This window comes from Homarus americanus, unplaced genomic scaffold, assembly GCF_018991925.1.
Source record: "Homarus americanus isolate GMGI-L3 unplaced genomic scaffold, GMGI_Hamer_2.0 scaffold7626, whole genome shotgun sequence".
NCBI lineage: Eukaryota > Metazoa > Arthropoda > Malacostraca > Decapoda > Nephropidae > Homarus > Homarus americanus.
Window position 1 is genome coordinate 15,664,380 of NW_024718273.1, and position 15,322 is coordinate 15,679,701.

General features: G+C 42.0%; 1 protein-coding gene across 1 annotated transcript in view; it reads left to right on the forward strand.

Annotated features, from left to right (window-relative positions):
• Window positions 1–15,322, forward strand: part of LOC121859448 (sodium- and chloride-dependent GABA transporter ine-like) — a 70,930-nt gene that overhangs the window by 41,375 nt on the left and 14,233 nt on the right. Inside the window, exons 2-3 of the mRNA XM_042356258.1 lie at window positions 11,854–12,011; window positions 12,534–12,668. Of these exons, the coding sequence (XP_042212192.1) occupies window positions 11,854–12,011; window positions 12,534–12,668 (293 nt within the window). The remainder of the gene's footprint in view (window positions 1–11,853; window positions 12,012–12,533; window positions 12,669–15,322) is intronic.

Here is a 15,322-nt window from a genome sequence, read left to right on the forward strand (position 1 = left end):
TTCTCTGTTTACATCTCCTAGATTAAGTACTTTACATTTGTCCACATTAAATTTCATCTGCCATTTTTCAGACCATTCGAAAACTGAGGTAACATTTACAAGTATATAATCATAGAGCGCATCTGTGTGTACAGTATATAGATATTTATATATAGAAAACTTGTATTTCCATGTATACATTATAGGGGTGCGGTGATCGAGTTGTTACAAAGCTCACACCGAGTCCTGTGGGTCTTTGGTTCGGTCTACGGGTTCGCCCAGTTTACCAAGCTGTAAAGGGTGTTGGTAAGTCTGGTATCATAGAAATTATTGTTCAATTTTCCTTTTTGGGTGATACGAGACCTCTGAGTTGAACAGAACATCGTCGATCAATGGAATGGCTCACGTGTGGTTCAGATATGACGTAACGCACCTCCTGAATAACTCAACACCACATATTTAGGAACTACTGTACTGTGCCAGAATCGATGCTTCAGAGTTAAGAAATGTCCAGCAAAACCTGTGTATATAAGTATGATGTGATAAGTGTGTGGTCTTGTCACAGTTTGAAAAATTACTATAAGATATAATAAATATTCCTATACAGTAATTCCAGACTTTAATAGCTTTGTATAGTGTACTGTATCCAGCTAGTCACTAATTTGTACATACATTTACGTACGCGCAAGATATACATACACATACACACTTGGTCACTTTGTTGAGGAGGACAGGGCAACGTGTCGCAGTGTAGGAAACGTTGTGCAGTATATAATACATGAATGGTATGGTACCGTGACCCTCCCACCACCCGCTCACCAACACAGAGCTTGATCAATAGTGTGTGTCTGTGTGTATGAGATTGGTATTTTGAGTGTATTTAGCACTTGAGAATGTATTGTATGACACTTGAAAATTTATGTAGCACTTGAGAATGTATGTAGCACTTAATGTATGTAGCACTTGAAAATGTATTAAGCACTTGAGAATATATGTAACACTTGAGCGTGTGTGCAGCAGTATTTAGTATCCCCGCTGTATATTCCCCTCCTCCCCCCTCCCCCACGAGTTCAGATTTCTTTTCCCATGAGGTTAGGGTAAACAAAGAGGGGTTTTGTTTTGTGTGGCCGAGGCGTGGGTGCTGCTGGTCGATACTTTCCTATTTGGAACAGTGGCGAAATCAAGTTAGTTTACACAAGCGTCTCACCACTACAACTTTGTCTCCTAAAATTATGTTGTCCTGTTAGGTTGAGGTTATTGTAGATTATGGTAGATTTAACCATGTTAGATTAGGTTAAATATATAAATTAGCTTTGTCTTGGTTTAGATTGGGATAGATTTCATAGTTTGATTTGGCTAGGCTTGGTTAAGGTTGGTTAAGTTAGATATTGAAATTGGTTATGTTACTTTATGTTAGTTTGGTTAGGTTCGATTAGGTTCAGTTTGGATACGTTATGATATTAAATATAATTAGGCTCTACAGGTTTATAATTATTAACTTCTGCTTGACCGTAAGACTACATTAGGCTGCGTTGAGTTACACAAGGGGGGTCGGTCGGTATGGTCTGGCCTTGGTTAGGATTTTATATATTTGACGTAACTGTCGGAGTACTATATGAGAACCTATACCGCGCCTCTTCTTTCCTTCCCCTCCCTCCGTCCCCGTCACCGCCTCGTCTCCCTCAGCATGACATAAGCCTCGCCGCCGAGATGAGGGGATGCTGGGGGAAGTGTTGTGTGTGAGCCAGACAGGGCAGCTGGGGCATGACGAAGCGCTGGTCTGTGTTTGTGTGTTCCGGGTGTTGTTTGTGTGTTCCGTGTGGTGTTTGTGTGTTTAATAGCGTTTGTGTTCGGGGTATGCATCAAACAGAGGACGAGAGGCTGTATTGAAGGAATCAGTATATTATAAGGAACAAGGAAAATACTTAAATATATTATGTAAGAAACTTTTAAGTGTTTTATTTATAAGTTCTACATGCTTTGTTGGTTCATTGTTACAAGGACTCGTATATCGCTCTGGCTGGTAATTTGTGTGTGGTGTTGTAATGTGTAGTAGTAATCATATATGTGTTAATTATGTAATTTAAAGAAGTTATGTGTTGTGGGGTGGCTGGCAAGTCGCCCGAAAGCCCGCGTAACTCTGACGTAACAGAACTGGGAGGGAGTTAGGCTACTTGATGCTCTGTTCATATTTCTCCTTTCTTTATCGCCCACGCTGATCGAATTATATTTAATGATTATTTTGGTTTAGGGAGGCATAAGAATAAGGTGTCTGTGTGTATGTGTGGGAGGTAGGGGGGGGGGGGCAGTGAGTGTGAGGCGCCTGCGTATGGGCATGCGCCAGCTTGTGGGTTAAGTATGGAGTTGTGAGAGCCATCCACGTGAGTGAGCGAGTGAGCCAGCGGCCGGCACGTCGGCCACAACAGCTGTGTAGCAGCACCTACTAGTGAGTATGGTGTACCCTGGCCACATCTCCTTTTGGCCCACAGCTTGGCCACACCCACACCTGCGGCAACACACCGACTCACCACCTGCGATACACTCACATTTGTTGGCCGCAGGATGACCAGCACAACACACACATGTCCACACAAGGCCAGCACTTCAACACCACACCCGTAGAACCACAGTGTGAGAAGAAACAACCCCCCCCCCACCGGCAGGCTCACCTTTTGCATTCTGTAATTATTGATCCCTGACTCACCCGACAGGCCGTCACCCACCTCCTCCCCCAGCAACCTCACCTGGCCTTCAGTTCTTCACTCTTCCCCCCCACACCAACACCCTGATCTACACGTGCTTTTGGCCCAAACAACCCATCTCCCTTGATACCTGTTTCTTGCATTTCTCATAAACACCTGTTGTCCCCACATACTTCTAGTCTACCAGACGGTCACCACACCTGCCTCGTACTGTAACACATGTTCCTCATACTATAACACCTGTTCCACATACTATAACACTTCTCATACTATAACACTTGTTCCACACACTATAACATTTGTTCCTTATACTATAACACTTGTTCCTCACACTATAACATTTGTTCTGCACACTATAATACTTGTTCTTCACACTATAACACTTGTTCCTTATACTATAATGTTTATTCCTCACACTATAACACTTGTTCCTCACACTATAACACTTGTTCCTCACACTATAAAACTTGTTCCTCACACTATAAAACTTGTTCCTCACACTATAACACTTGTTCCTCACTCTATAACACTTGTTCCTCACACTATAAAACTTGTTCCTCACACTATAACACTTGTTCCTCACACTATAAGACTTGTTCCTCACACTATAACATTTGTTCCTCACACTATAACACTTGTTCCTCACTTGTTCCTCACACTATAACACTTGTTCCTCATACTATAACACTTGTTCCTCACACTATACTTGTTCCTCACACTATAACACTTGTTCCTCATACTATAACACTTGTTCCTCACACTATAACACTTGTTCCTCACACTATAACACTTGTTCCACTTGTTCCTCACACTATAACACTTGTTCTCATACTATAACACTTGTTCCTCACACTATAACACATGTTCCTTATACTATAACTTGTTCCTCACACTATAACACTTGTTCCTCACACTATAACACTTGTTCCGCACACTATAACATTTGTTCCTTATACTTTAATATTTGTTCCGTATACTATAAAATTTGTTCCTATATAACATTTGTTCCTTATACTATAACATTTGTTCCTTATACTATAACATTTGTTCCTTATACTATAACATTTGTTCCTTATACTATAACATTTGTTCCTTATACTATAACATTTGTTCCTTATACTATAACATTTGTTCCTTATACTATATCATTTGTTCCTTATACTATAACATTTGTTCCTTATACTATAACATTTGTTCTTTATACTATAACATTTGTTCCTTATACTATATCATTTGTTCCTTATACTATAACATTTGTTCCTTATACTATAACATTTGTTCCTCACACTATAACATTTGTTCCTTATACTATAACATGTTCCTTATACTATAACATTTGTTCCTTATACTATAACATTTGTTCTTTATACTATAACATTTGTTCCTTATACTATAACATGTTCCTTATACTATAACATTTGTTCCTTATACTGACATTTGTTCCATATATACTATAACATTTGTTCCTTATACTATAACATTTGTTCCTTATACTATAACATTTGTTCCTTATACTATAACATTTGTTCCTTATACTATAACATTTGTTCTTTATACTATAACATTTGTTCCTTATACTATAACTCCGGTTTTTATTTACTCTGGCACATGAACTTTGAGTATCGGTGTCCGTACTACTAGTTGAACAGGAGAGGGTGGTAGTGGTGGTGGGGGGTGGTGATAGTGGAGGAGGTGGGGATAACGGTGGTGGTGGTGATAGTGGAGGAGGTGGGGATAACGGAGGTGGTGGTGATAGTGGAGGAGGTGGTGATAGTGGAGGAGGTGATGATGATGGTGGAGGAGGAGGTGGTGATAGTGGAGGAGGTGGGGATAACGGAGGTGGTGGTGAGGTGGTGGTAGGTGGTGGAGGAGTGGGGAGGTGATGATGGAGGTGGTGTGTGTGAAGGTGGTGATAGGGAGGTGGGGATGGATAGGGACGGAGTGAGGGGAGGTGGATAGGAGTGTGGGGGGAGGTGGTGATAGTGGAGGTGGGGATAACGGTGGTGGTGATAGGGAGGAGGTGGGGATAGTGGAGGAAGTGATGATGATAGTGGAGGAGGAGGAGGTGGTGATAGTGGAGGAGGTGGGAGGAGGTGATAACGGAGGAGGTGGGAGGTGGAGGGGATAGTGGAGGAGGTGGTGATAGGCAGGGAGGTGGTGGAGGAGGTGGTGATAATGGAGGAGGTGGGGATAATGAGGTGGAGGAGGTGGTGATAGTGGAGGAGGAGGTGGTGATAGTGGGGAGGTGGTGATAATGGAGGGAGGGAGGTGGGGAGGAGGAGGAGGTGGTGATGTGGAGGAGGTGGTGAGTGGAGGAGGTGGGATGGTGGGAGGAGGTGGTGAGGAGGTGGTGATAGTGAGGAGGAGGTGGTGATAGTGGAGGAGGTGGTGAGCGGAGGAGGAGGTGGTGATAGTGGGAGGTGGTGATGGTGGAGGATAGTGTGGTGATAGTGGAGGTGGTGAGGTGGGATAGAGGAGGTGGTGATGGCGTGATAGTGGAGGAGGTGGGTGGAGGAGGTGGGGATAGTGGAGGAGGTGGTGATAGTGGAGGAGGTGATGATGATGGTGGAGGAGGAGGTGGTGATGGGTGGACAGGTGGTGGTGATAGTGAAGGAGGTGGTGAGGTGGTGAGGTGGTGGTGATAGTGGAGGAGGTGGTGATAGTGGAGGTGGGGAAGTGGAGGTGGGGTGGAGCGGAGGAGGAGGTGGGAGGTGGTGGGATAGTGGAGGAGGTGGTGATGGTGGAGGAGGTGGTGATAGTGGGAGGAGGTGGTGATAGTGGAGGAGGTGGTGATGGTGGGAGGTGGTGATAGTGGAGGAGGTGGTGAGGTGATAGTGGAGGAGGAGGTGGTGATGGTGGGTGGGGAGGTGGTGATAGTGGAGGAGGTGGTGATAGTGGAGGAGGTGATGATGATAGTGGAGGAGGAGGAGGTGGTGAGAGTGAGGTGGAGATATGGAGGAGGTGGGGATAACGGAGGAGGTGGATGATAGTGGAGGGAGGAGGTGGTGATAGTGGAGGAGGAGGTGATGATGATGAGTGGAGGAGGAGGAGGTGGTGATAGTGGAGGAGGTGAGTGGAGGGAGGGAGGAGGTGATGGTGGATGGTGATGAGGTGGGAGGAGGTGGTGATAGGTGGAGGTGAGGTGGTGATAGGTGGAGGTGATGTGATGAGGTGGTGATAGTGGGAGGTGGTGATAGGGAGGAGGAGGTGGGATGGGTGGGGAGGAGGTGGGGATACGGAGGAGGTGGTGATAGTGGAGGAGGAGGTGGTGATAGTGGAGGAGGAGGAGGTGATGGGTGATGGTGGAGGAAGGAGGAGGTGGTGATAGTGGAGGAGGTGATGATGATAGTAGTGGAGGAGGTGATGATGATAGTGGAGGAGGTGGTGATAGTGGAGGAGGTGGTGATAGTGGAGGAGGAGGAGGTGGTGATAGTGAGAGGTGAGGATGGTGATAGTGGAAGATAGGGAGGAGTGGTGATAGTGAAGGAGGTGATAGTGGAGGAGGTGATGATGATAGAGGAGGTGGGGATAACGGAGGAGGTGGTGATAGTGGGAAGGTGGTGAAGGAGGTGGTGAGGTGGAGGAGGTGGGGATAGTGAAGGAGGTGGGTGATAGTGGAGGAGGTGATGATGATAGTGAGGGAGGTGATATGATGGTGAAGGAGGTGGTGATAGTGGAGGAGGTGGTGATAGTGGAGGAGGAGGAGGTGGTGATAGTGAAGGAGGTGGTGATAGTGGAGGAGGTGGGGATAGTGGAGGAGGTGATAAAGGAGGTAGTGGTAAAGAAGATAGTGGTGTTGGAGTTCGTGGAGGAGGAAGTGGTTGTGGTAGAATAAAAAAGATTCCTATCATAAAAAGTGGTCGATAGAATACAGTAATTTTTTCATTGCGTATTAAGGAAGGTTGAACCGTTAGGGTCTGGTTATCCACAAAATTAACCCCCAGCTTATTCAACCTTAAGATTAGCCCCAGCTTATTCTATTTTAAAATTAGCCCCAGCTTATTCTATCTTAAAATTAGCCCTCAATATATTTCATTTAAAAATTAGTCCCCAGCTTATTTTACAGAAGATTAAACAAGCTAATGCTATCTGAGAGGTGGCTAGGTTAGGTTAGGTTAAATGATGTTAAAGTATGTTAAGTGAGGTGACATTGTTAGGTTTCGTGAGGTTAGGTTATTGTTAAGTTAGGGTAGGTGAGCTTAGATAAGGATAGGTTAGGTTAAGTTAGGTGATGTTAGATTAAGTTAGGCTAAGTTATATCAGGGTAATTAAGCTTAAGGTGAAATAAACTGGTGTCAATAATCAGGAGAAATAAACTGGGGTGGTTAATATTCAGGTTAAATATGCTGGGGTGGTTAATATTTAGGTGAAATAAGCTGGGGTGGTGAATATTTAGGTGATATAAACTGGGATGGTGGTCAATATTCAGGTTAAATAAGCTGGAGGGTTACTCTGAAAGTGCCTCAGATGAAGGAAGGGGTCAGCGGATGGGAAGAATTAATATATAAGCTTTCCACCAAACCTTGTGTTAGTACGGGACAAGGTTGCCTGAACACTCCACAACACACACACGAGTGACTAGATTATTAATGTGTAGAGACTCAAGAAAAATAGATAGATGGATGGCTGGACAAAAAAAAACAAAATCACCATACAAATTCACATAGGTTGGGTATGTTCATACACAGTGCAGGAATACAAACAATGTACAGTACAACCAAAAGAAAAAAACATACGAACGATATAATTTGGTGGTAAAAAGGAACTTCGTGGCCATATTGGATAGTTTCATCTTTAGAAAAAAATAAAGCGTTCCAATTATATTTTCTATAAAGGTACTGTATACTCTCTCATGATTGTGTAAAGGATTCCAAACTATTACATTTATGAAGCTCCCGCACACAGATAAGACTGCTCTTTACACGCAATAAACTGTATACTATTATGTTTATAATGACCATGTTTAATTGGCAGTTTGTAATCTCTAATCATAACTTTTTCGTGTACAGCTTTTGACTCTGTTGTCTTAATTCAAGCTAAGAGTGACAACAGCGTCTTCAACCTGCAGTGACATCTTAAATGCTAACCACACCAGCAATGAGAATTCGACACCCACTCTTCCACGTCGACAGTTAGTCTGACTCTCTCACGCCAACAACCTATCAACACCCTCGCAGTGGCTAGTTAACGAGGAGTGCAGGGCGGTGTTGTGTCATCTATGTTAACAGGACGATGACAATGGCCACAGTCATTGTTTACTATGAGCTCGGGGGGGTATAAGCTGCCCTCCAGTGCCTCACATAACCATCAACTGATATTCTCAACAACCGGCATCACTCACAAGTATCATTCCTTGCAGTTAGTATCTGGTATCAATCGGTATTATCACTGAACGTCAAAGTCATTTTAAGTCAACGCCATCTGGCATCAACCCCATCTGGGACCGTCAGTACCTCGCGTCACCGTCCTTGTGGTTGTGGCGGTATAGAGCCCGGACACATCACCAAGTGATCTACTCAAAAACTCATCTACCTTCTTATCTGGCGCTACAACATAAGTGTTTTGTGTATGTCAGTCAATACGCACACAGACGACCAGCCTCAAGCCGTCCCAGCACACCGTCTTCGCAACCACTGTGTTCTTGTGTGTGTGGAACTCTCTAGTACAATATTAACAAAATTCACTTACAAAACTTTATATCTCAACGATAGGACCAAAACACTTCCTCTGGTTGTCTTACTCCAGTACAAATGTCTAGTTTATAGTGTTTAAGTAATGGTACACACGCTCAACACTCGTTTTACTGTTCAGTTGAATATTTATTACTTTTATCCTCTTCGCCACTGATCGGCTTGTTTATGTTGCCAACCAGTCGATTGAGATTTGAAATGGACCTGTAGCAGCTGGATGTTTTATTACCAGTCACCAGTCTGGGATACTCAGGCATGGCAAGTGAGAGACGGAGAAGAGGTATACACATCCACTGAACGTGTTGGAGCAGCTGCAGCAGGAGAGACGTAGATGGGACAGCTTGTGATACCACTGCTACACGCACACACAATCATTACCACCCGATAAAAAAGACATCATAAAAAGCAGCCGAAGTTTATCGAAGATGTTGAAATGCAGATGAAGCACACTGCGAGAGCTGTTAAAGTACACTGCTGAGTGAAGCTGAAGCTGAAAAAAAACACAGGAAAAACTAGACGAAAAAAGAAGCTAAGAATCACCAGAAATTATATGCAATAATATAATAAACTAAGGCACATTAGCAAAACATCCTGGCAGGCAACAAGAGTAAATAAAGGCTGCATCTAGGTGGTAGCTTAGCGCGCCAAGATACTTACGGTGGGAATGTGGGGCTGCCTCCACACTTTGAAGACGACGGAGTTAAGTTTAGCAAGCGATTGAAAAATTTAGAGAAGAAATTTGTTGACTCACTTGAACAGTTCATAGCACAAAGGTTTGAAAATTGATCAGCAGAGGAGAGCTAACCCTAAGAGCACAGGCAATAACTGAGTTTACAGAGGTTTAAAATCTGAGCAGCAGCACGGAGAACCTACTTCAAGTAATTCAAATAGGTGCTAAAATTTAGCAGTGTAGCGCTGATAACGCCAGGAAAGTCTACATTACACCAGATCAGTTAAAAAAAAGGAGGAAGATCGTAATACCTTGGTATTCCCGGTATTACATACGTACTAGTGAATGTGGTTAAGTGTATTAGATTTCACAAGTGGAGGCGGAGATAATGTCACCTGGGCACTGAATGTGGGATACCCAGGTGTGTGAGTGTGTGTAGAATCACTTGGCCAGCCACCATGTGTCAGATACCCAGTAGCGGGGCGCAACACGAGGAACAACCCAGTAAGCAGGAGGATGGACAGCAGCAGGAGGATGAGCGGGAGGCGCTATGTCAGCAGGAGGCAAGGTAGGCGGCCCATCACGGTTGCTGCCACCCACCATCTTTGTGTCCCCATTCTTGCTTATCTAATACTGTACCAGCTGATGGTGGCTGTTATGTCGTTTAATGCAGGCGTAACTCATCACCTGTGTATGTAAATTGTTGCACATTTTATGGTTCATGTTATTAGTTTGCCCGCATTTTGGTATTCGTACCAGTACAATGATTTGCATATTTATTAATTTTCTGGCATGAATTTTTTTCATTGTTTACATAGTATTTTATGTATTTTTCTTAAGTGTATTGTAATTATGTTATAGGTGTAGAGGGTGCATGTTTGTGATGGCCAAAGTGTTGGTGCCAGCGACACTACTGTTCTTCCTCGATTCCCGTAGTGCATGTGCACACTTGATGTTTATAGTGAAGTTGTAAGAATGTACCTAACTGGTTAACTTGGACTAAAACATAAAAAAATAGCATCAAAACCTTGACTAGAATAGCTTAGTTTAACACGAGGCAGAATTAATGCAGATGATATTTCGAAGAAATGTTGGGCATTATTTTTACTTCCTATTGGTATAAGTAAACAAAAGTAAGAGCCTGTAGTTTCGAAACCAATTTTGGTGTTATTTTTGTGTTAGCTGGTCAGAAAGATATACTGTACTCTTATATCTTCACTCAAGATCAATATTCACTGTATAAATCTCTGTGAAGCCAGGCAGACCACAACAGCTGTACTCATATCATTTTTGCATTGTTATATTGTTTACTGCTGCACGATTAGTCTTGTATAATGAACGCACATTCATGTTTATATAAAGAAAATAATTGCTAGTTCACCGTCTACCACAGTTTGCTTATGTGCTTTATGTATTAGTGACGGTGTCTGCCGAGATGACATGATTCGGGTGTCGTAATGTCTCCAATCCTATTATCTTCATTTTTTGCTGTATCTGGTACTCACGTGTATACCATATCTGATCATTGAAAAAGTAGGACGCTCCGTGGGACAGACGACATCTGCACACACACACACACACGATACCCCCTCTACCTGCTTACTCAGCCCAGAAGCAGCCGTCTTTTTGAGTTGGTCTTACAAAATAATGTCAGATTTATGGATGAGCTCTCCTCCCGAACTGCTTTCTTGTGCTTGTCTAAGTTCACATTCGTTTGTTAATCATCAGTGGTTTTATTTGTCCCAGGAACAGAAGTTCCTGGTTTACTCACCAATCATTCAGCTTCCTATTCTTCTCTACCACTTTTAAAATGTGGGAATTTACTCTTTAAATCTGCAGTAAATTTACATTTGTGTTTTCGCATTATGCTTGAGGGTAGTGTCTTATAAGCAACAAGATATAATAAAGAACTTTACCTTAGAGTTTAGAGGAACCCACTGACATAATCACCCTAAAGCACTCAGAAATGTCACTAAACTGCGCTTCGCGCCAATTGCAAAGGATAACAATGTTGACAATTTTAATTTCTAATATCGCTAACCGCTATAAGCCTAGTTGTTCTTAAAAATCGTTAGAATGGCACAGAAAAAATGGCAAGACTTTATCAGGTAATTGTAAGGAAATCATAAAAAAATTATAATAATGCCCTAAACACTTAGATTTTCAATCGGTGGATTTAGATGTGTTGATAATTATATATAAATGAATACTGCTACATTTAGCTCCAAAATCGCTTAACTGGCATCTCTGTTATTTTGGCTCATGAGAGGTGATTTTTGTTCTTAAAATTAGATCATTATAACTCAAAACTCCACTATTTTGCAGCAGTTCTGTCAGCTAGTGCTGTCATAAAGGCTGGGAAACAGATACACCTGGCAAGGGTGAAGGGTGTCCCGCACTTAATTATCTTCCTGCAGTGTGTATTAGTGTCACAACTAATACTTTTCACCACTACCGTGTATTGTGCCACTGTCCAGGACCTGCCACGTTTGTTGGTTATACCCGATAATTAATTTACACAATGTTTGCACCATGCCCACACTTTGTTGATGTTGATTTGGACTCCTCTAAAGAAGTACATGGCTGTGTGCTAGCATTCTACTGCATTTTCATTCTCTTTAGGCAAAATATACTTTAAAAAATAAATAAAATAAAAAGGTGCTGGTTAATAATTTGTTTTATTAATTTTAACTTATGTCTAGCATTTTGCTAAATTTCAAAATAATGTTAATTTAAGTAGTGTATGTAGTGTTTTAGTTAGGTGTGTGATATATGAGAATATTGTGGAGTAGTGTAGTACTGTGTTGTGCAGGGCCGCCGGGCAGGATGACGAGCAGCCGGGCAGGGCTGGGGCAGAGCCTCGTCAGACGTGGGGTAATAAGGCACAGTTCATTCTGGCGTGTATTGGTTCATCTGTCGGCCTCGGTAACCTGTGGCGGTTTCCTTACTTATGCTACAAGAGTGGAGGAGGTGAGTACCCGTACTATAATACCTTTCTCCTACAACTCCCTTCCATCCACCTTTTACCCTTCCAGTGAACCTTCTTCGCTCATCATTTGCCCTTTTAATTACTGCCCTTCTCTCCATGAACTTAATTCATCATGGATATGATATTAATATTCAGTGTATGAGGTTGATTTGATTTGAATACAATATTTGCCAATTTTACCGTACTGAGGATAACACAGCAGCAATAATACTTATTTTCAATCTACTGTAGTTTGGATAATATTATTGGTTGTTTGTTGTTTCAGGCCATGAATACTGCTAATGTTCTGCAATTGCTTACTATGTACAGTACTATATTTTGTCCAGCTGTGATTAAATATCAACTTTATAGTTGAGGATATTAAGGTAATTAAGTGCAGTCCAGGGCATGATTGCTCTGTGTACTGAAGGCTCAGTATAGTGTACAGTGTACTATATCCAGATTGTCTGTAACAGGCAGTGATGCATATGGGAATCACTTTTTCATCATGATTTTATCAACAGGTGCATTTCTGATCCCATATTTCCTGATGTTGTTCGTGTGTGGCATCCCACTGCTGCTAATGGAGCTGACGGTGGGCCAGTACACCAGACGGGGGCCTATTGCTGCCATGGAGAAGATTTGTCCTCTATTTAAAGGTTATTTTTCATTTTATAGTGATGAAATATTTTTTGCATATACTTCAGTGTACAGTATGTGTTTGTGTCATTTTGTGACTTTTTTATATGTACAATAAGCCCTCCAGTGTGGGGGTTAGGTTCCTTGAAAATGGCGTACAGTAAGTCCTTGCTTAACGCCGTGGTTTCATTCTTGAGAACCGCGACGTTAACGGAATCAATTTTCCCCATAAGAATTGGATAAAATACGGGAGTTACGTTCCCCAGCCTCCCTTTGCCCTATAAAATACATTACATATACAGAAATTCAATGACTTTTTCATATAGAAAATAGTATATATATATACAGTGGCCCTCGGTTAACGAACTCAATCCGTTCCAGAAGGTCGTTCGTTAACTTGACGTTCGATAACGAAACCATTGTTTCAATGGGTTTTTGGGTAATTGGTTCCAGCTCACCGAAAATTTCCTAAATTCAACAAAAATGGTAGAAAAGTTCACTTACTTTGAGGTGTGTATGTAGAAGGCTCCTGGATGATGATGATGATGATGGGATTTAGAATGGGGGTGGAGGAGAAGGAAGAAGAGAAGGCATTGGGGTGGAAGAGAAGTCACCCCATGGTGCCATTTCACCCATAAAATTTTAGCTCTCTGGTTTAATTCAAGATTATTTTCTTTAAATCAATGCTGCACTGCATTATATATTGTCAATATATAAAATATATTTCAAAATGACCAATAATTTGCTTGGAAACACAGAAAAAAAGCATTTAGTTGAAGAGAGTCTCAAGCAAGATGTTACCTCCAGTGAAAACAGAGAGAGACTGACGCCTGTTTGCTGTGTTAAGAGGCTGGATGCAGCGCATTAAACTAGTCACTTTACCTTCAATTTCGTTCAATAATTGTTAAAATGACTAAAAAATTGAATATTAAACTTTTAAAATTATTGAATAGTATAAACTTCTTGATATTTACAAAAATAGTAAGGAATTTAAGCCCTAGAACCGATTAATGTATTGGTGGACTGATACTAAAGCTGGTTGCCCGGTCAGTGCAAGCGAAAACATGTTGAGGTCGGTTCGTAAGAAGTTCGTTAAGCGAATTTTTTTTCGTTAACCGAATTGAAGATCCTTATGGAAGGCAGTTAGTTAATCGAAATTACGTTAACCGAGGTGTTCGTTAAAGCGAGGGGTCACTGTATATATATATATATATATATATATATATATATATATATATATATATATATATATATATATATATATATATATATATATATATATATATATATATATATATATATATATATATATATATATATATATATATATATATATATATATATATATATATATATAAACTAAATCATTTTGTATTGTACTCACTGATGGGCGGAGGCGGTGGAGCGAATGTGTGGTGGGTAGTGGAGTGGAGAAGGAGGGCGGGAGAGGAGGAGGGTGGCGAGTCACTAAGACCTGGCGGGTGGCTCCTCCCGCTCTGACTGGGGTTCCTCCGCTGCTGTTTGCTCCTCCTCGGCTGCTAGTTGCTCCTCCTTGCTTGCAGGCTGTTGTGAAGATGCTGCTTCTGCCTTCCGGTGACGAAAAAAAAGAATCCAGGGTTGACTGCTTAGTGCTCCTCTTCTTTTTGTTCTTGTAGATTTCATTATAGCAACTAAGAGTTTCCTCCATGTTGCATACAATCTTTGAGCCACGTTCTCTGTTTGGGTCATCAACAATGAAGATATGCATTCCTTCCTGGATCATGTCGAACGCTTCTGCCATCCTCTTGGTAGATAGCGTTCGTTGTGGTTCTTCTTCGTTGTCATCGTCTTCAGCGGCACTGTGTTCTGTTAGCAGTTGCAGGTCTTCATTAGTAAGCTCTTCTGTATGGGATGCCAGGACTTGCTTCCTCAGATTCCAACTCGTGAAAGCCTGCCTGTCTAGCCAAGCTGAGAATATCCCCATTCACCGATGGGACGAAGTCCGTGAATCCCATAAAACTGTTCACGCACTCAGGCCATAACTTACGCCACACACCATTCAGGCAACTTTCTGAAACTTATTCCCATGCCTTGCCATTGTTGTCGATTGCATGAAGAATGTTGAAGCCCCGCCAATATTCCCGGATTGTAGGTTTATTTTCTCCGTCAGTAGCCTTGAACAGTTGGTCCATGGTACACCATAAATAATACGCCTTGAATGCGCCGATAACGCCATGGTCCATAGGCTGCATCAGTGCTGTCGTGTTGGGGAGCAGGAAGACAACTCGAACATTGTCATGTAAGTCGTCGAGACTGGGAGGATGCGGAGCATTGTCATTGACAAGAACAATTTTGAAGTCGAGGTTCTCCTTGACTCAATAATCCTTTAGTGCAGGGACGGCGTACACAGTTAACCACTGGCTAAATATGGCGCTGGTTATCCATGCCTTCTTATTTGCCTTGTAGATAACAGGAAGGTGATCCTTAGAGTAAATTTTCATGGCACATGGGTTGGCAGCACAAGAAATTAGCATAGATTTCAGCTTGAAGTCGCCAGAAACGTTCGCGCCAAGCAGTCTTTTGCTGCTTTAAAACATGGCACTCTTTTTTTTCTTCCTTGGAGATATAGATTCTTTCAGGCATCCTCTTCCAAAAGAAACCAGTCTCATCCACATTGAAGACTTGCTTCACTGAG